Source organism: Symsagittifera roscoffensis, chromosome 4 (assembly GCF_963678635.1).
Source record: "Symsagittifera roscoffensis chromosome 4, txSymRosc1.1, whole genome shotgun sequence".
Classification (NCBI taxonomy): domain Eukaryota; kingdom Metazoa; phylum Xenacoelomorpha; order Acoela; family Convolutidae; genus Symsagittifera; species Symsagittifera roscoffensis.
Genome location: NC_087065.1, coordinates 22,978,247 through 23,005,893, shown reverse-complemented (window position 1 = coordinate 23,005,893; position 27,647 = coordinate 22,978,247). Strand labels below are relative to the sequence as shown.

Sequence of the window (27,647 nt, the reverse complement as noted above, 5' to 3'; positions counted from 1 at the left end):
CAACAAAACATTGACGATTGAAAAAAAATTTCGTTGAAAGGCCGAAACTTGTCTGGATAAAAAAACCACCCCGAGCAAAAATATTTAGTCATTTTCTTCGAAAGTCAGAAAAAAAAAAAAATCATATTCCACTAATTAGCCGCAACAAACCAAGCCGACACCAATGAGGCTTAAAAAATCTCAGGAATCATTTCAGCAGCAAAACTTAACACAGAGGCAAAGCTGAGCTTCGCAAACAGTAGCGAGAACACGACAAAAATCAGCTCTATAAAATGCAATAAAAAAAATAGAAATAAGCCTCGTATTTAAAATACGACCTAAAAATACGACCTATGCAACCTAGAGATTATGAGTCTCACGCACTAACCACTCAGCCACGGACGCTTAATTGATAACATACACTAGCTTCAAATAAAGCAGAGAACAGATGCTATGAAATTTCCAATGTTACAGATCGTGATTATAGCAAAAGTTCCACCAAATAATGAACAATTTTATTTGCGAGTAAGGTTCGAAAAAAGAAAGCTCGTACTAACACACTAACACTCGCAAGCTTGCTAGTGTAAAAATGAACCGTTAGTGTATTGAGATATAATAATAAATAAATTTGTTTTCTAGCTATGCGTACTACTAAAATGTATAAATTTTATAATTTAACATCCGAAGAGCACCAGTTTGAGCGAAACTGAGCGCGCCTGTTTGAAAAGCCGCGAATGAACTTTGCAATACTTCAGAAGCATGTTTTTCACAATTTATTTGAATTGTAACAAAATTTTTCCTTCTGTTACTTTGAAATTCTGTGAATAACTGATCATTTTATAGAAGCTAAGACAATAGTATATAGAAATGCAACGCTCAAAACAAAAAAAAAGCAAAAAAAATCTCAGATATGAAGACATATTAGGCATAATTAATCATCAAAATATGTCTAATTTAAACATTCGTTCAATTTAGCAACCGATCGAACAACAAAATATCTACTCAAAATTATCAGTGAAAAGATCATTTTCAAACCAAAGTTTTTAAGAAAAAACTATGTTGCCGGGTTGCAACACCATTTGAAATTAAAAGGGTAAAAAATTGACAAAACATATGGGTAAAATCATACATAAAAATCAAATCAAATCTTACGCAATTAGTATCAATAATTATTTAAATTAACAGTGGAAGGAATAGACGAAAGGCATATTCCGTTTATTGGTAGCAGACTAATTTACCCTAAGTTCTTTAAACCTTTTCTTCCAATTTGCCCTATTCCAATCTACCTTTGTCAAATTACCCTACAAATATTTTTTAAAATTTAAACAGTTTAAGTACGTGATTAAGAGATTTGACTGACACCTGTTAATTATGTAAAACGCCATCAGTTTTTTGTTCCTTCAATCCCACTGCCTTTTTTTAAATACCAATGCTTTCCAATAGCTATTTTTCCATTCAATCCCATTGCCTTTCACTGACGTGTGATCCTAACTCCACGCTTAAAATGCGGTTGAAAATTGAAAACATTTGAAGTAAGTATGGGCCCAATTTTCATAAAATTGCTATGGACGGGCAGCTGAAAATAGAATAACTCAGAAATTCAAAATAACACAAACTTCTAACTCAAGGAAAGGGAACGTTTGCGAAATCAGAAAAAAATCGATAAGCCAACTTTAGCGGAGTTTTCGAAGCTAAAATCTGTAACAATGATGCAAGGATTTTGCTGCAACTCCATGGTTATCTTCATTATGTAGTGGGATGCCCAGAAAGTACTCAGAGTGGAACTCAAAAACTCAACCGGAGCCAGTGGGCTTCATCGAGAAGGACTTTGACAGTCTTGTTTTTTATTGTACATTCTTGTTTTTCGTGATTCCCTCGATAATGTTTCGTGGTTCTCTAGAAACGATCGGGTAAAAACAATAGTTAGGCTTCCAAATCGTACTTTGATCTGGTAAAAATTAGTATGATAATAAATGAAATTCGCTGGCTTTTTTTAAAGTGAAGAGTTGATGCTTTTTTTGGCCGAGGAGCAAGAGATATTACGAAAAGGCAAGTAAACTTGGGCTACGACTTCGAGATCTTGGTCAGCTTCGGCGATTTTTTTTCGACACTTACATATTATTAATTGCACTGGAAATCATGCTTTTTTGTTTCAGTTTTGAAATCAAAACAATAACTGCCAAAGAACTTTAGAGAATTGAAATTTTAAAGCATTGTAGATTGTTGACATTCGATAGAAAAAAATAATTTACTTCAGAGCATTTTCAAAAAGGATTTATTTTTCAGGAAGACAATGTCAGTACTGAATGCCAGTTTATTTTTAGAACATAAGCTTTTTCAGGAGCTTTGGTTAGCCAAAATTCAATTGGTAGAATCTGGTTACAATTGATGGCTCTTTACTTGAAAAATAAGTGGATGATCTCTCAGATCAATTCTCACAAGCTACTCCTGCCAGACATGTTTTCTCTGGCAAATTAGATGCAGTTAGAAAGATTCAGGACCGAGTCTATGGATCTAGTTTTCATAGAGGGAGATTTCCATGCCGTTATTTTACAGACAATAAGTACTTATCAAAAATGAGTGTACACACCTGGAAGTTCTTGCAAACAAAGATACAGACTGCAATCATAACCTTGGTGGAAATTCTAGTGTGCTTTCCAATATTTATGAAGATGAGTTTATTGAACTGGTTTGCAACGGCTGCTACTTCGCCTATTATATTTTGTGAATGCTTCAGTTTGCCAGATAGAGTACAGGTGGATTTAAAAAATGAATGGCGTGCGCTTCCCCTGAAAAAATAAACGTCAAGAATAAGTTGTAACCTACCATAGACAATGTTTCGGACCGTAAATAGTAAATGGCAGCAAAAATGACGCGGCAATAACTTCTTCGACCTATAGCCTCCCCGTAAAGATAAAAATACCTACATACAAAAACTTGGATATATCTACGGGGATTGCAGAAGTGATGGAAAGGCTATTAGTAGACAGTACAAATCCAATTGACACAATGCTTTTAACTTAAAAAATTTATTCCTACGAACATTTGAATACTGTTTAGAATCCGAAGAGTAAGTTACATTTGAGATGATTTTGAGACTAGAAAGCAAAAAAGTTGCCTCGATATTAAAAGAAAGTGTATCTATGAATGTTTTAAATGCAAACTAGCAAGCATATCTTTGTTACTCAATCGGCACGCAGAAAGAAACGAATCTTTGAAATAGTTCAAGCATATTTTAGCTTGAATCGGGGCACAAGTATAATTGTTAGGTCCCGTGAAAAAGCCAGTATGAAAGATGGATCCCGCAAATTGCGTGAAAATTTCAAAATCACAGTTAACGAATGTTTTCGAACACTTTAGGGCTCAGTAATGTTCTTCAGAGAACCATCTAAAGTTGATGGTCCCAACTCTCATACTTGTACCTGAACCGGTTCGCAAAATTTTTCTAAGCAAGCCATTGAAGCGATGAAAAATTCAAAAAACTTAGAAGTTTTGAAATCCAAGTTTTTCGAAAATTTATGAAAAAATAACAAAACTCTCATACCTCAAAAACTAAAAAACATATTTCAAGGCCAAATTTACAACTCCTGGAAAACTCTGACAGCACTTTATCATAGGGTTGCTAATTTCAACTTTTGTGATAATTTTTAGTTTTAAGTGTTTTGAACATTTTTCAAAAACCATAAAAAACTTTAATTCTCGGAAGCTAAAAGAATTTGAGCAATCAAATTTGGAGGCAAAAGTTTCAAATCCTGAAACCAATCTGACAGTTCTTCATCATAGGATTGCTAATTTCAAACTTTGGCCAGTTTTTTTCCAATCTAAATTTTTTGAAATTTTTTCAAAAAGATCACGAATAAACGTCGTATCTCGAAAGCTAAAAGAACTTGAGCAGAAATATTTGGAGGCATGATTTGCAACGCATGAAATTACTCTGACAGCACCCCACCATAAGATTGCTTATTTCAACGCCTGCTAATTTTTTAAATTTTAAATGTTTTGAAAATTTTTGAAAAAACATAAAAAACGTCATATCACGGAAGCCAAAAATATTTGAGGAGACATAACTCGAGACAAAATTGGCAACTCCAGTGAGTATCCCGACAGCTGACAGAACCCCACTATCGATTTGAAAATTTCAAATTTAGGCGTTAGTGATTCAAGTGCCGGAATTGAGGAAGTTTCTCAAAAATTCAAGACAAACTGTCTAGACATTTAGCCTTGCCTAAAGAAAGACCTTAAGTTGATATACGCGGTAGCAAAAAGTGTCATAAGTTGCAATTTGACCGACTGACATTAAAGCTCCTCTCGTGCTTGCCATGCTACATCCGCCGAACAAACGTGCGAAACCTTCCTCTCGAACGACTCGTATTAAGCCATCACAAGCGTGCTTGTAATTTCTTCTTTGCTCTGGAGGTACTTTGATATCGTTCTGCATGCGGACGTTCAACAGATCACCAGGAGTTTTCAAAAAGATCACGAATAAACGTCGTATCTTGAAAGCTAAAAGAACTTGAGCAGAAATATTTGGAGGCATGATTTGCAACGCATGAAATTACTCTGACAGCACCCCACCATAAGATTGCTTATTTCAACGCCTGCTAATTTTTTTAAATTTTAAATGTTTTGAAAATTTTTGAAAAAACATAAAAAACGTCATATCACGGAAGCCAAAAATATTTGAGGAGACATAACTCGAGACAAAATTGGCAACTCCAGTGAGTATCCCGACAGCTGACAGAACCCCACTATCGATTTGAAAATTTCAAATTTAGGCGTAAGTCATTCAAGTGCCGGAATTGAGGAAGTTTCTCAAAAATTCAAGACAAACTGTCTAGACATTTAGCCTTGCCTAAAGAAAGACCTTAAGTTGATATACGTGGTAGCAAAAAGTTGAAACATACAGAAAAGAATTAAAATTTCCAAATTTGAGCATATTGGATTGAAAACAATTAACAGAAGATTCATGGTTTTCGCTTAAACATTGTCCCCAATGCCGTTTGTTAACTATTGTCGCCGAGGAAAATCTCTTGAACATAGCGTCCTTAGAGCTTTTAGCGTTGCGTTTAAATAAAAGATAGATAGGTTCAAAATCAACTAGCGTGTAACGCGCCTCCGGTGCTTCAAAGATATTCATGAACGCCAAAATTGTCTTTTTAAAAAATATATGAAAAACAACGAAGTTAATGCAACCATTACAACAGACGGGGGCATCATTATAACAACGCTTTCTACTCATAAAATTATTTCAATTTCAAGGTTCTTTTAAAAACTAGAACGGCAAAATCTGCAAAAATACTGGTTTCCAGATTTTTGTAGTTTTAAATCTGAAACAAAACAATTAGGTGGCCTACAGCATACAAGTGCACTTTTCATGTTTAAAAAACTTTAAAAAGCTTTTGAAACGATTTCAGTTGCAAAATCACTTAAATTATAAATACGATTTTTGTTTAATTAAGTTCATTTTTTTTCATTAGCCTGTAAAAATATCAATTGCTGTCATCAACACGTTATTCCAGCATAATTTTAAAAACAGCAGACTTTTTTTCTTAGTTTAGTTAAAAGTATCATAAAAACTTCAAGCAAAAATATTACGATAGAGGCCACATCAGCAACTGCTGGTAGTAACCTGGCATCATAACAAAAAAATTCGACAATCTCAAGTTTTGAAAAATATAATTTTTAAATTTCCAAAACACTAAAAGTGGACCCCTGTTCCCGATTTTCAGGCCCCCTTTTCATTAACAACCTTCCTGACGCCAAAACTTCACTCAGTTGCTTCTTATTTGCTGACGATTGCAAGATAACAAGTTCCTCATCGGCCGAAGACATCCAGTCCGATATTGACGCTATTGTTGCATGGTCTTTCCAAAAAGGTCACACGCTCCATTCTGACAAAAACCCAGCTTCTTGTTCCATGCGGCGTCACGAATTTCAGTGTCTCAGGCTTCCTTATCCCTGTCACCCAACTGTTGAAGATCTCGGTGTACTCATTTCCTTTAACTGATCTTGGAATGATCACATCATCTTAAAGCTCAATGTAGCAAATCGAACTCTTCATTTGATGAGGCGCAATATTCCACCTGCAAGTCCCATGGAATCCGTCAGAAGTTTTACAAGTTATGTATTCTGTCAGGTATCTTCTATGCTGGCGAAGCGTGGTCGCCATCGCTATTTTGTTAACGTAAATTGAAGACATTCAACAAGCGGGCGCTCAGATGGGTTACGCTCTCCCATGACCACATGCTGAAGTTACAGAGCACAAAATGCCCACCCATATCATATTATCTTACACTTTATGACCTATGTTTCTTCAACAAGCTTCGTCGCCGCGAAAATGGCCTGGACGTTTTTCGGTCTGTGAGTATGCACTTCAAGAGGGTCTCTGGAAAAACCAATCTGCGACCCTTCATTTCCTGCAATCATCGAAGCATTAAAAAGCATTAGTGATGATTCATTTTCCCACGATTAACTCTTTCCAGTGACTACATTGTAAAACACTAACATCAGCATATTTTCCACCATTTCAGCTCAAGCGACAACTTAGAAAATTTTTAACTAAACGAATTGTTTTTTTACTTTCCATGGAACTTTCATGCTCTCGGCGCCTAAAATTTAACTGGCCTACTTGTAGATCGTACTGTATTAATTTGTTTCATGCTTTGTATATATTTCAAGAGAATTTAATTCTTTTAGTAATAGTAGTAGAACAAATCGAGAAAAATTATGAGAAAATATAGCCCAAAAAGTTCGTTTGATGACAGTTCCTGTGCACAAAGGTCTATGGGATTTTGGAATAGAAGGGATGCCAAAAGGACACAGATGCAAAAAGAGCTTCGTATTTACCGAGCGGCCACTAAGCCGAAAGTACCTGCGTAGTCGTCCATTGAGCACAAAACAAAAAATGCCATCAAAACTGTTGTTAAAAAAAACTTTGGCGATTAGGTTTGGCCTGTTTTTGAACCCCACACTTAAGAATGCAAAGGCAACCGCGTTACCTCTAGACCAAGTGGGAAGGAGCCCAGAAGTTCAGGTTGAATTATAATGGAAATTCAATTTCTTAAAAATTTGTAAGAAAATTGATTACAAGAAACAAGTCCCGATTACAAGACAAACCAAGAAGTAGAATGTCAATTCACCAAAATCTAAGAATCGATCTGGTCTGCATAAACACTCGTAACTTGGTTGATGGAGAAAAATGGCATGTTTAAAAAGTGGGTTCTTTGTATAAGCATGCGCTCCGCTTGTTAAAACATATCAGCCAATTTTTATTGCCCTGTGTATATCACCACATCAGAGTCTTTTACAAAACTCGCAATTTTATCCAAAGATATGATTGCTGCCATTCCAGCGAACGAAACTTAATCAACCATTGCACAGTTCAATTATTAATAGTAATATCAAAAAGACCGGAACCTGACCTCAATTGTGACGTTTTTATTTTAAATTGACATTCATATAATTCATCAGCTTTGAAACGCTTCCCATAATGAAAATTGTTAACTGTTATAAAGGTCAGATTCCAACAATTATCTTTCACGATACAAATTACATTCATTTATAATTCTATTACTAACTACGCACATACTAGATGCAAATTCAGAAATACACATCTTTTCCGAAATAAATTTTGAGTTGTTCTAGGAAGACAAAAGTTAGAATTGTTTGAGGAGCCAATCTGATAAATGCGGGAAAGAACCCCTTGTAGAAAGCAGAGGGTCCGACTTTCAATGTGTGAACAAAGCAGTGGCCAATACCTCTGAATTCGCCGGGCTTTGCATTCATCATTTTTGTCTTCATCACATCAATCGGCATAGTTAGCCCAGTTGCGATAGTACCCGCGACTGTCGAACTCGCAAAATGACATATTAGACCATCTTTTAACAGCCCAAAGTATAAAATTTGCTCTTTAATAGTGTCATAAGTTGCAATTTGACCGACTGACATTAAAGCTCCTCTCGTGCTTGCCATGCTACATCCGCCGAACAAACGTGCGAAACCTTCCTCTCGAACGACTCGTATTAAGCCATCACAAGCGTGCTTGTAATTTCTTCTTTGCTCTGGAGGTACTTTGATATCGTTCTGCATGCGGACGTTCAACAGATCACCAGGAGTTCCGATGATACCTCCGAAGAAGCCAGCGCCTCCGGATATGGATATTTTTACGATTAGGTTCATTTCTTGGCCGGTAGATTGGAGGAAGTTTTTAGCACTTTCGTATACGCCAAAGCGAGCTGTAGAATAAGTTAGTTGGCGAAGCATAGATGCACTGATTCCATTGTATAGGCCGATTACTCCTTCTGTTTTGACCACGTGAACAAAAGCTCTGCTCATGGATAACGACTCTTTTGTACTAGCTATGGTCTGCAGATGTACCTGACAAAAAATTTGATTTCCTTAATAAGAAAACACCAGAAACATCGTGTAATTTAGGGTGCTCTCTCACAAAAGTTAATTTTAGTAATACTTGGATGAAGAAACTTGACATTTTTGTAAGTTGAAGTTCTCAAAATTGTGCGGCCATTTAAATGCTTCAAGAGGCGTAAACACTTTTTATCTGAAACCATTTGTGTCACGTGAGATGAAAAAGATTTTTTTTTGAATCTTACCTTGACTAGATCGAGAGGATGGGTGCAACAGGCGGCCATGGCAGAGGCCACGCCCCCAAAATACCATTTGCCCATTCTATGCGCACTCTTGCCACCGTCACTACTAGGCGATGACGTCATTATGTTTAGATGCTTCTTAATATAGATGCTACAGTACTAGCAATTACGTAAAATATAAGATGATGATGATAACAAAGGTAGAACGAATTGGAATTTTTGGTCACAATTTTATTTGGAAATTGAATTCTGATTCCTGATTACAACGATAATTATTCAAGAACATAGAGGAAAAATGGAATGTTTGAAAAAATCTGAAAACGACTGGAGACACAAGATGGCATAAAAATAAAATATTTTCAATTTAAAGTGTGCAATATTGCGAAACTTCAGAGATAAAAATCACTCAAATCAATTCAATCCAATTCAGCATCCAAATAACTATACATTAGTACTATTCTACATTTGCAGCAAAAATACCAACATCAAATGGCAAACTTTGCAAAATTCAGTAAAGGAGTGGCAATAAGTAGCCAAATTGCAGTAAAAGCACAAAAAGATAAGCTCAATTAGGGCGTAGTGCGAATCATGGTTCAGAATTATCAGCGTTTCTAAGTTGACTTATCTTCAGTAGAGATTGCAAAAGACAAATTGTAACCACTGAATTTGAGCTGATACATTAACTAATCAATAGTGAGGTTGAGGTATCTTGTAAATGAAGAGCTGCTAAAAAGCTTCGCCAAAAAATGCTTCGATCTGAAACTGTTATCTACTCCAAAAATAACAATTGCTTCCAGAATCACGAATTCTATGCGATTGGTTCCAAGGCACAGCAAAAAATGCCTTGCACAAAGTGCACGGCATCAGATGAGCATATTATCTAAAATTCAGAAATATCGGATAATTAACAATAAACAGAGCAAAATGTTAAAGAAAGTTTCGATTGAGCCACTATTTCCTAGTATTTTTTGTTATTGTTTCAAAAAGATAGTGGGAAGGACCTTGGTATTTGGAAAAAATTTTGTCCACGAAGAAAGACTTCTAAATTTGAACGTCACAAGGGGCGAAGAGTAGAGTTTGAGCAAAGCAACTCATTTACTCTTTTGTGGAAGCAATCTTCATTTCTTGTAAATTATTAAAAATACCTCCGGCAAGTTAGATTCAACGCCACCACACCCCTACCGCTGGGGCGAAAATTGGGACATTAATGTGAGCATAGTAAAAAGAAAGATAATTCTTTCTGTTTCGATCACTTTCCTTGACGCAGGCATATCAGATTCTAGAGAGCACGAGTCCAACTAAATAGCTTAAACAAAAGAATTGGAAATCGAAAACTACAGTCATTGGACAAAGAAGTTACAGCTTTTAATTTTCAACCGACGAAATGAACGAAACTTATCTTCAGATTCTAAAGATTTTTTCTAAATACTTTTTTCTAACTACTTTTTATTCATTATTGAAAATTTGACATATTATGAGCCCAAAAAAAACAAAAATTATGTTTTCAAAGCGTTGCTTGGACATTAAATCGAAGCTCATCAGAGAGGTGTTCTGAGTACCAAAAAATAACGGTAAACAGCACAATGAGTTGGGTTTTTTATACTCATTATTATTCTTTCGTAGTCAAAAGATCTTAGCTAGGCCCTTATATACGAAGGATTTTATTAAAATCAGCTCAAAATAGGAAGGATTTTATTAAAACAAAAAAACTTCTGACAATTTTTATTCTCTTAACTAAATATATGCGTTGATTTTTATTTTGTGACTGATTATTTTTTTTCAACTCCTTTTACTGTTCAGTGAAACTTATGAGAGGACTTCGCTAGGCTGCACAGCTTCACAATCATCAGCATATAGACAAAAATGTTCGATAGCGGAGATTGCCTTCCTTTTAACAAAGGAAACGAATTGAACTTGAGAAAATCATAAGTCAAACCGCGAAAAAGTAAGTTTAGGCCTGAACTTTTCCTGAGAAAAAAAAACGAAGAAAACATAACGTCATAAAAGAGTCTGAAGTACTTTTATCGACTCTTAAAGACTGAATTTTCAGACAACTTAAAAATTTTCATTCTGCTGAGAAATCTACAAAAATATATTCCACTTTCGAAACAAGGGATCAATCACGTTTTTTTTTCGCGCCACTTACTCTTTCGTAATTGGAAGCAGCTTTCAGCAAATGAGTAACTTTTAGCGATGAACTTAAAATGAATTCAAAAAGCGGACACATACCTATGGGCATTCATAAATGCATTAATATTTTTGAATGTACTTCTGTAGTTATAAGAGCATTTTTAGACTTGAAAAAAATCATCACGACATATAAAAGAATACGAACTAAGTTCATCGACTCTTGAAAAAAAAACTGGTTGAAGTTCCACGCCGTTCCTTCGTTATCAATGCAAAAGAAAAAACAGCAGCCATGGTTGTGCAAATAGCACTGGACGTTTGATGCAAAAAAGATCAAAAGTAGATAGAATGCAAAAAAATCTAGCAATTAAGGCAAAAAATCATGCGCGTTTCTGCTAGTATGGCTACGTTCTCAGCCGAGAAAAACCTGAACAACTGCATACATCTTTAAGCAGTAACAAACCATTGGTTCTGCAGAAACAGCTCATATGTTGTTTTTTCCTCGGAGATAAAGTGTCTCAATTAGTTAACAAAAAATTAGAGCTTGTTATTAACTTATTTAACGTGAATGATAAATCTGAGGATATAACGCACTTGAACCGGGTATATAATCATTCAATTTTGGCCAAACAGAAAATAAACATTTTTTGTCGGAAAAAGGGTAAATTTAATCCGCTCTCCGTACCGTGTTTCCGAAAGTTAAAAACATTCAGACCAGTTTTTCTCGACCCTGAGAGATTTTTCACAAACATAGCTCTTTGGAATCCGAATCATGACTGAAATTGCTTTACCATGACAAGCAACTAGAACTCTAGGATGTGTATTTGCGAAACAGGTTAAAAACACAATGTCTTTGTTAAATTAGTATTGAAAAAAATATATCAAGCCGTAACTAAACAGAAAACACTCGAGTAGACGACCGCTGAGCCAAAAAAAAGTCGTTAAGTTTTTGAGCAACAAAAAGTTCTGAAACCCTCGAATCCAGGATAAAATCAAATGAATTTCATTTATTGTGAAAATCATTAAATCAGAAGAAAAATTCAGGCTTTGGAAAGAGAACGGATAAAAAGATTTGAAAAACCGAATCTAGTTAACTATTGCCCCGCCTATTTCGATTTTCAGAAATTCAACTTTGGCTGCCACATTTTCAATAGCTTAAAACAATTTTCAGAAAGTAGACTTAATTGAAAATTTTTATGTAGGTATTATATAAATAGTGAGTAATACAAACACGAACGCGCGAAAATGAAAACCCAATTGATGTTTGACATTTTTGAAATGCATATTTTATACAGAAATGGTTGTCAAAAATAATACATGCATAGGGGGGAGAATAGTTAACAAGGTCCAAAGGGGGGGGGGATAGTTAACAAGATCCGAAAAACCATAGTTCGACAATTAAATTTTTCTAATAAACTTTTTTCTCTGTTTAAAAGTTTAAAAAATCTGCTCACGGAGGGGACTGAACACGGTGCCTTGTTTTTATCACAAGCATAGGCATAACCTCTAAATGCGCAGAAAATGTCATTGGATGTGAAATTCTCGAAGCACGTGACATATCGTAAGCGAATTCAGTTAGCAAACTATAGTTTACGGGAAAAGTATGGTACCCAATTAAAATACCCATGCTAATCGCGAAGGTATGTAGTATCAAAATATCTAAATTAAAGTGAAATTTTTAAATTAATTATATTTTTATTTCATTATGATTTCAATTTAAATTTTATCTGTTTAAATTGTCATCACGGCTTTTGGCATATCGGCCTTGCTGAACATTCTCATACCACCATAACTAATGTTTTTTAATGCGCTGTTTTTTGCTCGTAAATGACATTTCGTTGCAATTTGAACCATCGCAGATAGCAGTCAGACAACAATTTGATCTCTTCACTAATATGTCTGATGTTGGGACCAAACGAATGCCTGGTTAAAAAAAACAACTGTTTTCAATATGAAACGACACAGAAACAAAGAAAGGAAGGATTTACGAGCTCATATGAAGGAGTCTTGAGCTTTCATTTGTCGATTAACGAGTTAAACTTATTGATGCATATCAATTTTTGTTATCGTTACAGACAAAATACAAGCCAACGTAAAAATAAATAAACTATTTAATATAATTACACAAAGCAAGTTCCAATCTCGCGGCTAATTTTCATCACAAAAAATGTCAAATATTACAAGCATGGCTAATCAAAAATTAAAATCTCTTCACTTGAGATATTTAAAACAATCAAATGTCAAATAGTCGTCAATCAAAATAAAGATGGCTCAGGTGAGTTATGGCCTGGCTTGAGATTCTTTTACAACAATGGCACCTGAAAAGGCCATAACTACACGGCGCACTTTTTTCAGCAGCGTTTCACCAAATTGAATTCTACCAAACCAGCTGGAACTAATTGAACATAAAAACGCTCTTATGTAAGTGAACTTTTGGTACTAAACCGAGATCAAAAAATCCAGACCGGTTATAAAAACACAACACTGTAAACGCATAGTTGCAATTAGACTCTGTTTGATTTATTTTTCATGAATTATTAACGAGTACTTCGCAGAGCATAGGTATTGTGTGTAGTCATAAAACTGTAGTGGTACTGTTACTTTTAACAACACCATCCAACAAAAAAAAACAAGAAAAAAATCGATATGCAGACAACGAAACGCCAAACAAGCATAACACGTATGTCTTTGTCCAGCATCAATTAAATTTTATTGCAATTTCCTATTTATTATTCCTTTTACAGTGATAGGATACATTAAAATTGAAACAATTAATTAATTGGAAATCACTTCAGACATTAATCAATAAAGCAACAACATCAAGGGACTTAACAGCTGATGACAGAAAACTATTTACGGTGACTTAGTTTTAAAGGTATGCTTTGTTGATATTCAGAGATTTAAAAAAAAACGAATTCAGCTTCACCAACTATATTGCTATATTTATCAGGGTCCAAACGTCATATTTGTTTATTCTTTCCGAATTTTATTTATATAGAGAAACACCCAATTTACTTTTCTGAATTATATATTCTAGTTGAGGTTATAATGATAGAAATGGAATTATATTCAACATCATCTGATAATTTTCTGAACCTCAACTTCACCTACCAAAAGGACCCTTTAACTAAGAACTCATACGGCAATTTCTACGATACAATGTCTCGAATGGAGTTTCTTGATAAAGAACTGAAACAAATCGATAAAATCTGGCAACATTCAAATACCAGACTTCATAATCAACGACTGACTTCAAGTAGGGGCAAAGTAAGCCGACAATCCACTCGACCGAATGATGAAACTAGTCCGATTGCAACAAGAAAAAATACCGTAGACGTGGTGACATTATCTCCTCGGCGATCGAAGAAATCGGCTCAGAATAACCAGAAACAAGTCACATTCAGCTCGGTTCCAGAGAGACACTATTACGCGCCAGATGAGAACTCGAGTTTAGATCGAACCTCGGAAACAAGTTCGAACAGTCCACGAAGCGATATGCAAGGAAGACAGAACCATAGAAGCAAAAGCTGTCAGAGCGAGAACAGAAAGCAGATGCTATTTAAAAGTCCGATTGTGCATGAGATATCCGACAAGTTGGACAAATTAGGTAGGTCAAAAAATAGTTCAATTGACTTTGAGACCATGCTGTATTACGCAGATGAGATAATAGAATGTTCAGTTTAAGCAAACGGAAACGATTCCAACAAAAAATCATTTTTTTTCTATTGTTGAAAATTTATTTATTCATTCATTTTAATACTTTTGAGCTTTCTATCCGCTCAAACAAAACCAGTAAGATAAAGAGAGCAGAAAACTTGCAAAAAACATGCATTGCCACGGTAAAAGCTTCGCCGTGAACTAGTTAGTCGAATTAAGACAATGCTAAAAAAAATCAAAGAGCGGAAAAAGTTTTGCATTATACTATTTAGTCAACTACATTATTTTTAATAAAACAAAGCTTTGATAATTGTTTTGCCACTGTGTTGAAATTATAACTGAGAAAAAATAGTTAAAGCAGGTCATCAAATCGCAATCATTGATCTGAGAACCCGCAATTGAAAAAAAACTGAGAACCCGAAAAAAAAACATGAAACTTCAAAAACAGCTCTACCTCTTCCCTGCCATCTTCTCAACTGTGTTCGAAAATTTGGAGCCAAAGCACCTTCACAATTTTGAGCTGAATGGCATTTAAGAAGTCAAGGATATTTTGAATATGGCAGTTAACGCTGCAGAGTGCATTTCAGTGGCAATTTAGTTCACTTTGCCAGCATCTGGGGAAAAAATCTGGGGTGGTATACGTATTTTTTGTTTTTAATTGAATTTCAAAGCTTGTATTCAACTTTATTAGTTTTTCCTCTTTTCATCGGAGGCTAAAACAATGAGTAGCCAAAAATGCTTACAGATAAATTAAATTTAATTTGTTGATGTTCGAATGTCCTGAGATTGACCACTTCAAGCATGATTTTGAGGCACGTATTTAAGAAATCGGATATTTAAATTTTTGCATAAATTTTTCGGTCTCTTTACTTTAAATACCTAAAGAGATCCCGTTTAGAACAAAAGTTTCCGCATAATTCGTGGTAAAGGATCGCAAAGTTTTGCTGCCCAAGTTCTTAATCTTTACCGATTGAGCCAGAGCACAAATTTAAAACCTCTAAGACCCAATATACGAGAGATATTGAAATCGATTCGACTGGTTCTTCAAATTTGCTATCTCAAACAAGTCAAAACGAATTTCGTTTCTAAAGCGATAATAAAGTAAAAATCTAAATTGAAATCGGTAATGGCAAATGATTCTGCCATACACCAATTTTCAATTATTTTTTGTTCTTCGACTTGCCTGAAAAAGGGCACCATACAACGAGTTTGGCTAGAAATCATGGAAGATAGTCACTAGAAAAATTAATGATTTTTTTTCTAGAACGCCAATTGGATGGATTCAAATACTTACAACAGCGACGAAATCAGTACTGGGTTCATTCAAACTCAAGCCCAGTTCCAGCTCATCACACTGACTCCGAGTTGACAACATCATCTCCCGTTCTAAGCATCCATGACGAAAACACATCTCAACTGTCATCACCAGGATTTCTGCATTCTTCCGTTATGCTCGAACACAAACCTGTTATAATATCCCAACAAAGACAGAAAAGTGCGTTGCTAGAAGATATGCAAAGCTACAGGCCTAATCGAAGTGCGAGGACCAAAAACATCAACATCATTCAAAAGCCGTTGAGCAGAACCGTATTGACCGCTAATTTGAAGGATGATTCTTACACGAGAAACCAACCTGTGGCTACGCAACCAACTAAAAAACTCGATCATCACTCAAACTTGAGATCACAAAAAGGAAATGATCAAAAAAACATTGCACCAGTACACTACAGCATTCAACCCGCTGGTAGTCAATCATCAGATAAGATGGAAACTAGTTACGTGAAGGATAAAAATTTCACACACAAATTGCGACTCATTCGGTCACGTGACTCGATGAGAGAAATTCAGAACTTAAATGGAGACATTCGCAGCAAAATAGACGAACTGAGACAAATTATGCATTCTCATCCCGCAGAATGATTATAGATATAATATTATAACCATTAGTAGACCATTAATACAATTCAATATTTTTTAAATAAAACATTTCAATTTTGTAAGCTATATTTTCACATTAGCTGAGTAGAATCAGAAACCTATACTTAATTCCATGCAGTCATTAAATTCCGAAGAAACCATAGAAACTCAAAAAGGCATCCCACATCCCAATCAGTCAATAAATAAGAGCTATGTCAACTTTTCTTATAAAAGCAGTAGAGCGATAACTTTCAAGAAATTTTTTGAATCTTTTGAACTATACCTCTTGAAAGATAGATATTATCATGATGAAGTTAAAATATATTATCGATATTACGACGACGTTTTTTTCTTGAATTTAAACAATTTCGAAATTCTCGAGCAAATTGGTTGAAATTGTACAAATTATATTAATAAGGTTCGCAATCTCATCATTAACAAAACCGGTCTCGATCTCCTAATTTAGGGCAAAACATTTTAGGTATTATTGTTCCGACCATTTGAAAAATGAGGAAATACTTTGAACTCGGGTTATTTTTTCACACAAAATCAGCTACCGCAAACAACCATCTGAATGAGTCTAGTGATACATTATATTAAAGCCCTTTCAGTCGTGATTTGAGCGATATCAAAAAAAAACTTTCGAAAAAAAATTTCACAGTATTGAGAAAAACCCGTTAGAAACTTTCGATTTTTGGGCTAAATTGAAAATAATGATGTGAGCGTTCAGGCTAACAATAGATTTTTTATAATTAACTTCTAAATGGATTTTTTAGCGCCAATCTGGGAATCAAAAATTTCAAAATTCAAAACATATCTGCAGAACCTTTTTTTTGTTTTCAGTCATTTTTCTACGAAAACTGTTTTCCAGTTGGCCTACTTTACTATGATTGTCAAACTAATTTGCAAAAAAAACAACATTTTGTATTTTTTTAAGACTATGGACGGAATATTCTAAACAGGTCTGCATTCAGTTTTCAGGATTATTGAGAGAAATTGGAATTCAATGACCATGGTAATAGCGTATGCCTCCAAATTCGCGCGCTGAATTTTCTTCAAAAGCCTTTTTAATTCCGTTTTTTGAGACCTATTTATTGTTAATGATTTGATAAGGTCTTTCTCTTTGGATGCACGTCGAAAAAAAACCTTAAAAAATTTTGATAGCCCAAAAAGGGTGTTGGGTACATTTCTTTCCAAAAAGAAATCGATCAATGATGGTGTGTGTAATTAAAATTTATTTATCAAACAATATGTATCCGAAGCTATTTCGCAGATAATTAATACATCACCTTTTTAGTTTCTGGCTCACTAGATGTTCGAATAAGGGTCTGAATCATTCTTTTTGTTTCAAGAATCAAGAAAAATTGAGAATCACAGAAATGTCAATTGAGTGTAAAATTATCCAAAACTATAAATTTCTGAAGAAAAAAAAACGACTTTCAAGTTAAGATGTTACAAGTATGTTACGCATAGAAAAAGTGAGTTTCCCAAAAATTTTCTGTGCGTTAGAACTTGGTATTTCATTGCACACGTTAAAATCCATAAATGAAAAATATCTATGAAAATCAGTTGCAATGTCTAAATGAGACAGGATTATTTAAAAATCATTCCAATTAAAAACACAATAGGAGAACTAATCACGTCTCATCCGGACATTGCAAATGTATTTATTAGATTTTTTGCAACAATCGGTTTTACCCTGCTGTCCAATGAAATACTCAGTTCTAACGCAGAACAAATCCTTGAAACTCCATTTTTGCAAGCGAACTGGAAGTAGTTAAAAAAATTATTATATCCATGCAGAATAAGACATCCAAGGGTTATATTTATATTAGCAAAATTATTATAAAAGCAAGCAGAGCAACCATTGTACCCGTACAAAAAATTCTGATAGATAGGTAAATTAAATCAGTGTTCTCCACAGCTCTTTGGTCAGAGCCGTAGTTCATACCTTTTATAAAGAAGACTCAAAGCTCAGTTTACGAAGTTACCATCCAAAATTCCTTTTCATAAGGTGAAGTAAAATTTCCAACCGTGCTATGTACAAAAGAGTATACGCATACCTGGAATGTTAATCCCTAATTTCTTTTAAGCAGTTTGGTTACCGCAAAAACATAGCACTATTGCTGCAATTAACAAAGTTATCGTGAAAATACGCCTGGATACGAAATAGTCAAAAAAGGAACTAATTTTCTAGATTGGAAGAAGGCGTTCGATACACTTGATCAACAAATAAGGTTCAATAAATTAGAAATGCACCGAATAAGTGGCCAAAAATTATGATTCAAAATCAACCCTTAAAATCGTAGGCATTAGTTAAAAATGGAAATTCCCGTTCATCTTGGCTTGAAGTGGATTTGTGGTGTTCCACAGGGTTCCATTTAAGGACCTCTGCTTATCCTTTTATATATCATTGACCAACCCAAAGCTTGCAATCCGTGTGAAGTTCTTTTATTTGCAGATGATACAAACATAACAGGTGTAAATTACTCAATTGAAAGTTTTGAAAACGATCTTAAAGCGGTAAAGGACTGGCAAAATGCCAATATGTCTATGAACTTCTCAAATTTGTAATGAGATCCCTTGCTGGGCTTCATTGTTAAAGTCTAAAAAAACTCTTTTCTGTTTGAGAATCCTGTTTACATGACACGTAGAGCAATTTTTTTCTTTAAAAATACCAAATTCAAAAGTACAATACAACGAGCTTCGCTCAGCTTTAGGGGATCAAAATTTTTTATCTGTTGCGTTAAAACTCTCTAGTTCTGGACTTTTTCGAAAGTTTATCTCATTCAGATAAGCAACACGTATTTGCAGTTAACTGCTGATATTTTTGCTTCCACCTAGCGTTGATTTCAGGACGCTTTATAATATGTTAAATAATTGGGTTCACTGCTTACTGCTGCTTGAGTTCAGTTAGGTGCCCAGCGTCCAAATAGCATCCATTCAATTCTATTGGAGGCAGGGAGGTTTTAGAGACGAGGTACAGTTAGTAGGAGCAGTTACCGCTAAAGTTTTACATTTGAACCGAACAAGGGTGCAAGAAATAAATTCTGATTTCTTTAAAATTTGCAGCCGATTATGTCAAATTTATACAAGTAAACAGCTAGCCTTGAGTAGCATATGGTTAGGAAATTGTTTTATGTACCACTACAACCGTCAGATTGTTTCAGCGACGCTTCATTTCTTTGAATGAAAAAAGCAGATGTTATTTATTTTATTATTTTTTCCCTACATATGTTTTTCACCAATTTTATTTAGTTTTTGTTTGAATGTTTCTTAGTTTATTCGAAGGTTTCTGAGTTTAGGGCAGCACCTTGCAATCCAAACGGATTCGTTCGCTGTTCCCTCTGAATTGCTTTGAACTTTGTTCAAATATATTTGGTTAATGACTTTTTGTAACAAGGAGAAATTGATTCTTCTTCTTCGATGCCCAACTTATTGTATATTAAAGATTACAATTTGCACGTTAAAACTTATTTGTTCTCCACGTTTGCTTAAGTTCTCTCGTTCAAAAATTTCAGCTTCGAGCCGAGTAATATCCTCTCACTAACACGGCTTGAGGAAGGATGTTTACTTGGCCACAACTTTGTCCCTTACCAAACAAAACAATAGAAATCAAAGAATGAAATTTTTTAAAACAACTGATTATCTTTGTTATGATTATTATTTTTTGAATGCGTCAGTGTTTTGATAGAGCACTTGAAAAACCGATATCACCGATGCAAGCTATTAAAGGTTACATGGAAAGCAGTTGACAACTCGGGCCAGAGTTTATAACTGTCCAAGAGCCACAAGTTGCTGTATAGAGCGAAGCTATGACGCACCCACTTGCTTCTTACCCAACTAAATATGTGTCGTGCATCCTAGTTTTGTGTAACATTCCACATCAAGACTCGACCGTTTAATTGCTGCGGTATGGTCAAAAACAATTGGTTAATTAAAAGTATTCATCTATAATTGACATTTTTTCATTTCTATAATCTCCTAGGGAAACAAGAATAGCCGGTTGCTGTGAAAATAGAACAGAATGCTCCGACCACAGTCATAAAAACTACAAAATTTCTTTTTATAATCTTCAATTAAGCGTTGTTGGCGTAATTAGAGAACTATAAAAACGCGGAGAAAGTTATCGAATTAGGCATAAAACAATACAATTGTCTTCAAAAAAAAATAAACAAACGAAGAAATGAAAAAAATTCTAATACTTTTTAAAATTTTTTGCACTGAAAACTTTAACTTTTAAATAAAGCGCCTAATGAAGCTTCCAAAACTGGCTTTATTTTTAGATAAATAAAAAATTTTCAAGCCTTAATGGCCAATATTTATACACAGAGGCAAAGCGGATCACCACTTGCGATAGAACCCAAACAAGAAAAAAACACACAAAACACCGAATTTTTTTTGGAAATTTTGAAAAAAACGAGGTCATATTAAGTTTCATATGTCTTGATAGAAAACCATTCCAGACAAGCATGCCAGGCACTTGAATTTTTAATCAGCAACAACGCTTAAACATTTACGAAAAGAAACAAAGACGACAATCTTTGAGCAGACACAAGTAGAGTCGAAAATATTATTTTATAAAAAAAGTTTCAAGTCCCACATTAAACAACAATGGAAAACACTTGCACTTGCACTAAAGTTGTTTGCAGCACAAGAAAAATCAGTGATGTGGCAACCTAGCCATGAACCTTTAAGCTGAAACCAATTAAACCGATTTTTTTTTAATTTTTCAAGTCCCCCTTGAAACTAGAATAAACAGCACTTGCAATTACAATGAAAATTGTCTATAGCACAAGCAAAACCCGTTGTGTTAGATTTGAATTTTCAAGAAATTGAGCATGTCAGTCATCAGCATAGCCAGCAAGTGATTCAACTGATTTTGTTAAAGTAGAAAAAAGTATATATATTCCAGTTTGATAACGCTTGGTAATTGCAAGCGTAATAATAACGAACGTAACTCCATTGCTTTACTCGCTCGAAATTGGACTAAAATATTAACTGAATTTTCTCAAAACAAGGAAAAAATTTTTGGAAACTTTTCAACGTCGTTCAGATCACGACTGAAAGGGCCTAACATGATATATCACTCGACTCATTCCGATGATTATTTGTGGTATGATCTCAAAAGGAAAACAAGAAAAAAACAAAGAAAAATAAACAAAACACAGCAGGATACAACGTTTCTCCACATTTTTCAGTTTGTCGGAACAACAAGGTTAGCCTGTTGCTGTGCAAGTAGCACAGAAAAATCGAACACGAGTATTAAAAAAACATTTTCGAGTGTTTTTTTTTTTAATTAATGTAATTTTTTCTTGCACGGTGTGATGAGAGAATTACACGAACGCGTAGCACGTTAGTGAATTAGGCATTAACGACAATAGTTGAAAAAAAAATTATTGCCAGGGGGACACTTTCAAAACTTGTTTTCCTGAAATCATTTTGTTTTCTCTCACCTGAAAAATTTTGTGAAAGGTTTTCCGGTCACATTATCCGATTTTAACAAAAAAAAAATGGATTACAAAAATATTTGGCGATGACAAAAACAGGCAATGACAAACATAATTGGTCTTCATACTTTTACTGCTGAAACACCTTGGTAAACCATAAAATTGATGCTTAAGTGAGGCGAGCAAAAAAGAAAAGAAAATCAAATTAAAATTTTCACTACTTGATTGAAAAACTTTCATTTATTAGACCTACTCGCTCGCTTTACTGGCTCGAAATTAGAATAAAAATCAAAAACTTCAGACAATTTTTGCTCGACTTTGTGACAACTTATTGAAACTTAAAATGTCTTTCGAAAACGACCGAAAGAATAACTTTACTCTAACTAATATCACTCAACGCTATCCGACGATTATCTGTGGTACTTGATTTTGCGGGGAAAACAAAACGATAACACACCCGAAGTCAAAGTTCCTCCCAATTTTCAGTGGTCGGAACAATAAGTGCATGTCTTTTTATTTTTAATTAACCAGATTCACACCTCCTTGAGGTTTTGTCTGTCGCCTCATAATTCAAATGTGACTGTTTGCCTTTTGTCTACTGTTTCAAGTTGGATGATTAACTGATTATATATTAGTTTCGCGTTACACATAGAGGTGAAGCTGCATTTCCCATATACACCAAAAAACGGATCTCAAACATTTAAGTAAAGCCCTTGAATAAAATTTAAATTGCTGAAAACCCATATGCTGCAAAAAAAGGTGGCAGCACTGATTCAACTCAATTTTAGCGCATTCAACATATGCTGTGAAATTAATACAAACACGAAAACGAAACCAAATATAAAGCTTTTATCAGAGCCTAACATTTGGTTTCTATGTTTAATTTTAATGTTTCTGTGTTGTTTTAAAATCATAAATTGCAAAAGCGAAAATTGAGTTGAATCATTGCAGCCACCATTTATAGCAGCAAATGTGTTCTCAGCAAACTGGGCTATATTGATTTTATAAACTTTGAAACTTAAAGTTCCAATTGAAATTCCAATGAACAACACTTGCCCTTGGAACTTCAATAAAACTTGCTAACAGCACAAGCAAAATCAGTGATATGGCAACTAAGCCGACAATTTTTGAGCAGACACCACCGGAACAACATTTACAAAAAGAAACAAAGCCGACAATCTTTGAGCAGTTACAAGTAGAGCCGTAAATATTATTTAAAAAAAATTAAAATCCCACCATAAACAACAATGGAAAACACTTGCACTTGCGACTACAATGAAAGTTGTTTACAGCACAAGAAAAATCAGTGATGAGGCAACTTAGCCAACAACTTTTCAGCTGAAACCAATTGAACCGAAATTTTTTAAGTATCTTTTCAACTCCCCCTAAAAGAAGAATGAAAAAATCTTGCACTTGCAACAGCAAGGAAAGCTGCTTACAGACAACCAAAATCTTTGATGAGGCACATTAGCCGACAAAACTTGAGCTGACACTTAAGTCCGACAATTCAATTTCAAATTCATTGAGACTGAAACAAAAACAAGGTCACGCCAGGACTCGAACACCAGACTATCGGCTGCAAAAGCAACTGCCTTTCCTCCAATCCAAGGTGGAAGAAACCTGGAAGATGTTAAGAGAGAAAGTGAATAAAGAAAAGAATGTGTGAGAAAAGTTGTTTGCGGTGAAAATGTTTAGTTGCCGGTTATGACACAATTGCTCACGCAAGTGTAAATATATGTTGAGATTGAATAATTTTCTCAAAGAAGATCTAAGGTAAAGTATCTATCTTTTCGGTAAACAATTTGTATAACAAAATCTTGGCTCCAACCAAAAAAAACTTGGCGAAGAAAAAACAACAAAAACGTAAGCATAGTTAAATTTCACTGAAGGCAAAGTCAAAATAGAATCCTCTTTCCATTCATCTTAATTCAAAACTTTCGGACACTAAAAAACAGCGCTCAATTTTCTACACACAAGCGAAGCTGAGCTTCGCACCACTTGCAATTGAACGCATACAAAAAACAAAGCGAAAAAATGGAAAACGTTAAAAAAACTAGTTCTATCAAAATTAAATTTTCGTATGTATCAATAGAAGTTCATTCAAGGCTAACATGCCAGAAATTTGACTATTTAATCAGCAACGGAACAACAAAACTTACAAAGAGGAAACAAAGCCGACAACTTTTAAGACTCAAGTTCAGCAGAAAAAAATGATTTCATAAAAAATCTATAGTTTTAAGTCCCACTTGAGACTAGAACGAACAACACTTGCCCTTTCAACTACAAGGATGTGGAAACAAGAAAACAAATATCAACAAAACTAGAAGAAAAAAAATCAATGATGGGACAACTAAGTCGGCATTTTTTAGCAGACACATGTTGAGCCAAAAAAATCGTTTTTAAAAAAATTAAAAATGCACCTGCCTGAACCTACACAAAACAACACTTGAAAACGGATCAGCGCCCGAAAACCGATCAAAATTAGCTAGAAGTAAGAAAAAACAATATAATTTTTTACAATTGTGAACAGAAAAAGTTTTTTCACTGGGGTTTTGTGTTTAACCTACCCAAAACTGGAGAAATTCAACAAATGCATTAGGAAACTTAGCAGACAGCAACTCAACTTGAGATTGCAGAACGATTAGCCTCAATGACGATGAACAAAATTATTTTGAATTCTAAAAATTTCTGATTAGCTGGCAATTCATGCTTGTCTGGTTCTCGTTTTTCAATTGGAATAGCTAATTTTCAAAACAATATAGACTAAAGAGCGATTAAAACATATTTTCACTTGTTGTACAAAAACTTCAAAAAATAAATGAAAAAAAAAGAGCTAAAACTCATAACTGCAAATACCTACGCCAGAAAAAATATGAAAACAAACAGCTGATTGAACAATCAAAACAACAAAAGTTTCAACCAAATATATTGTGCAAATTGAAAAAATAACGAAAAAAAAATTCTAAAAAAAATTTTAAAAACTGAAAATTTTTTTATGTTTTAACTTTTTATTTTTATTAAAAAGGGTCTGAGAAACTGATTTAGATTTTTCAAAACATATTGTTTATTCAAAAAGGTCTGGTAAACTGATTTAAATCTTTTCAAAACATTGTAAGACGAGTAATTGAAAAAAAAATATTCGGAAAATAAGCCGATGGAATTAAAGAAGACAATCAAATGCCGAAAAGTTTCGGCACAAAAATAGCTATTAAAAGAACACAAGGCCCATACCTAACACGCACCTACTACATTCATCTCTCCAGTAAAACACATTCAGTTTCGAGTGCGAAATTTGTACCTTAAGTTATTTACGGGAAAAAAAGTCTACCCGATTGCAATACCCTTGCTTATCGCAAAATTAATTTAAAAAATTGAATTGAATTGTTTTTCAAAATCTTGTGAAAAGACAAAAATTAACCTTGTCAGTTTATGTTTGGGTTAACAACTCAATCACTTCTGAGCAAAGGTTTATTACATGGATACCCAACCAGGGTTTCTAAAAAAATCATATTAACCATTAGCAGACTAAAAAAATCAACTAAGCAAAACGAACTTAGGCTTACATAACACAAAAATTTTTTTTACTGTGATCAAAATCTACTTTTAGAAAACAACTTGACGTTGCATACTGACCCAATCACATGGTTGCTCTCCTAGCTTCAAAACAAGAATTTCAAAAACAAAAACTTCAAAAAAACCTGCAGAAAAATTTGATATCACACAAATAACTAAGCAAGTTCAATTTCTCAGATTTGTAGAAAAAAAATTGTTGACGGAAAAAAATCTAGCTCCCGACTACAAGACAAAGACACTTGCGCTCGCAAGGGTAAGACTTCTCGAGAATTACATTTTTCTTTGAGAAATAAATGCTTACTAGCATCAACAAACTTATTAAAGTAAATATCATTTTTACCAAACATTTCTTTGACATAATAAAATCTTCCTCTGTTCCCACGTTTCAACTACTAATGATGGGCATGAATTCTCTTATCTGGGCACGGCAAACTGGACACAGTGGAGTGGAAGTCCCGTAGTTCTGTGTCTGAGCAGACAAAGCCACACTGCATTGTGAACACAGACAAAAATGGGTACATGGCAGAAGCACTATTGATCTTTCTTCAGTTAGGCAAACACAACAAGTTTTCTGCTGCTCTTCTTGTGAAAACAATCCTGGTTCATGTGCTGAATAATGATTGTCATTTCTCGGTTGATTTAATCGGTTTCGTAACGTTATCTTAGATGTGAATCTTTTTCCAAAAATGACCGCCATTTCAATTATGGTTCCTCCGAAAATCACGCCGATGATAAGCAGACAAAGCGATAATCCGAAGTTGCCACTTTTGTAAATGTTTAGCATTGATAGATAAAGGTTGATAAATTGGTCGATGACAAGAATGGCGAAATTATTAAGAACGCAGAGCAAATCTGCTACAGGACTAAGGAGCCATTTAGATGCACAAATTAGAAAAGACAGGAATCTGAAGAGATGATTATTCGGTACGAATTCAATAACGAAGTCTGAAACTAAAACAGGAACGTCTAGAAAAATATAACAAAAAAATTTGAATACGGAATCTAGTGAAAAAGTAAATGTATCGAAAAATGAAAGCAAAAAGAACCATACTTGATGAATAAAAGCTGCTAAGCTAGTAAATGCCTTGAACGTACTTTGAACAATATATGCGACAATCTGGCCAATGTAAGATACATCTTCGACAAGCAGTTGAACTGCTTCGAGCAGTAATGTTGAAGCGGAAGCCATACCTTCTATTCAGTCATCAAAAACGACAAAAGAGAACAATAAACCTGAAATTGAAAAAAAATGAATGAATAATATTATTATTGGAGAGTTTTTGAGTTTCACAGCAACGCATGGAAACACAGTAGTGTATTTTCAACGCAAAAAAAAATATTTCGCCAGAGCAAAAATACGGAGTACTATCAATTTTTCAACGCTTCTCAAACAAAGCATAATCAAGCTTACCTTGGTTGGTGAGACATCAGTTTTGACTCAGCATAATAGACGCATACATTTATTTACTGTACAAAAGCTTCAAACCGACTTTTTCCACTTGGCAACGCTTATGGTTTCTTTTGCTGTTAACTCTTTTTTTACTGATGTATTTATACTTGATGCATCTAACCTAATAAACCTAACAACGAGAACTCATTTCTACTGCTTATTCTTGCACAAAATAATGTTGAAAATCAGTCAGTTTTGGATTGTTGAAAGGACGCTGATTGGTTGAGAGCTTATTCTGTCCTTCTGTTTCAGGGAAAAAAAAAACATTTTCCAAAGTGATCATAAAAAAAATTTCATCAATTTGGAACTACAATCCAGTTTCGAAAAAGCTATCAGTTGATGTAGCACCAAAATGCGAGATCATCTTAAGGTATTTCGACCTGCCGAGTGATGTCACCTCGGGTCAATCAGTCAACATATTAGTACTCCAGATATTCCGATTTAATGACAGAGCTCAAGATGATCCCCAGATATGACTTGAAAAACATAGCCAACAGACAGTTGGAAAAGAGTCATCAACGCAAGCAAATTTTAAAAAAAAACTTCAACTTTCACACTTCAACTTTTAGAAAAACTTCAACTTCCATATTTCAAAAAAATATATATCAGGCCTTAAGGCTCATTGAATTTAAGAACAATTTACGATTGACAATTTGTTGATAAAACTAACCCAATTTGAGAACACTGGATCAAAAGGCAAAGTTTTTATTCCGCTGGGAAATCTTAAAATTAAAATTCATTTCCGAAACTAGAAAACGTTCACATTTTTTTGCGACATTTAAGCTTTCGTAATTAGAGGGCACAATTCACCTAACTGTTAAAAAACGAGTTTGAATTGAACTCAAAAAGTGCATATATACCTATCTGCATTCACAATGTGTTATTATA

At 34.3% G+C, this 27,647-nt stretch overlaps 2 protein-coding genes across 3 annotated transcripts; one reads left to right on the top strand and one right to left on the bottom strand.

Moving 5' to 3' along the window:
- Positions 1-7,234: 7,234 nt before the first annotated feature.
- Positions 7,235-9,462, bottom strand: LOC134843858 (mitochondrial dicarboxylate carrier-like). 2 transcript variants are annotated; one of them, XM_063860169.1, is made up of 3 exons: positions 9,070-9,462; positions 8,589-8,744; positions 7,235-8,355 (listed from the first exon to the last, which is right to left on the bottom strand). In XM_063860169.1, the coding sequence occupies exons 2-3, from the start codon at positions 8,706-8,708 to the stop codon at positions 7,579-7,581; spliced, it is 897 nt and encodes a 298-aa protein (XP_063716239.1). In that variant the 5' UTR covers positions 8,709-8,744; positions 9,070-9,462; the 3' UTR covers positions 7,235-7,578. The 2 variants fall into 2 exon arrangements, with proteins under 2 accessions (XP_063716239.1, XP_063716238.1); XM_063860168.1 differs by having other exon boundaries at positions 8,589-9,462.
- Positions 9,463-12,381: 2,919 nt separating this feature from the next.
- LOC134844657 (uncharacterized) lies at positions 12,382-16,322 on the top strand. The gene is made up of 2 exons (XM_063861455.1): positions 12,382-14,319; positions 15,634-16,322. The coding sequence occupies exons 1-2, from the start codon at positions 13,761-13,763 to the stop codon at positions 16,287-16,289; spliced, it is 1,215 nt and encodes a 404-aa protein (XP_063717525.1). The 5' UTR covers positions 12,382-13,760; the 3' UTR covers positions 16,290-16,322.
- The last annotated feature ends 11,325 nt before the right edge of the window (positions 16,323-27,647 follow it).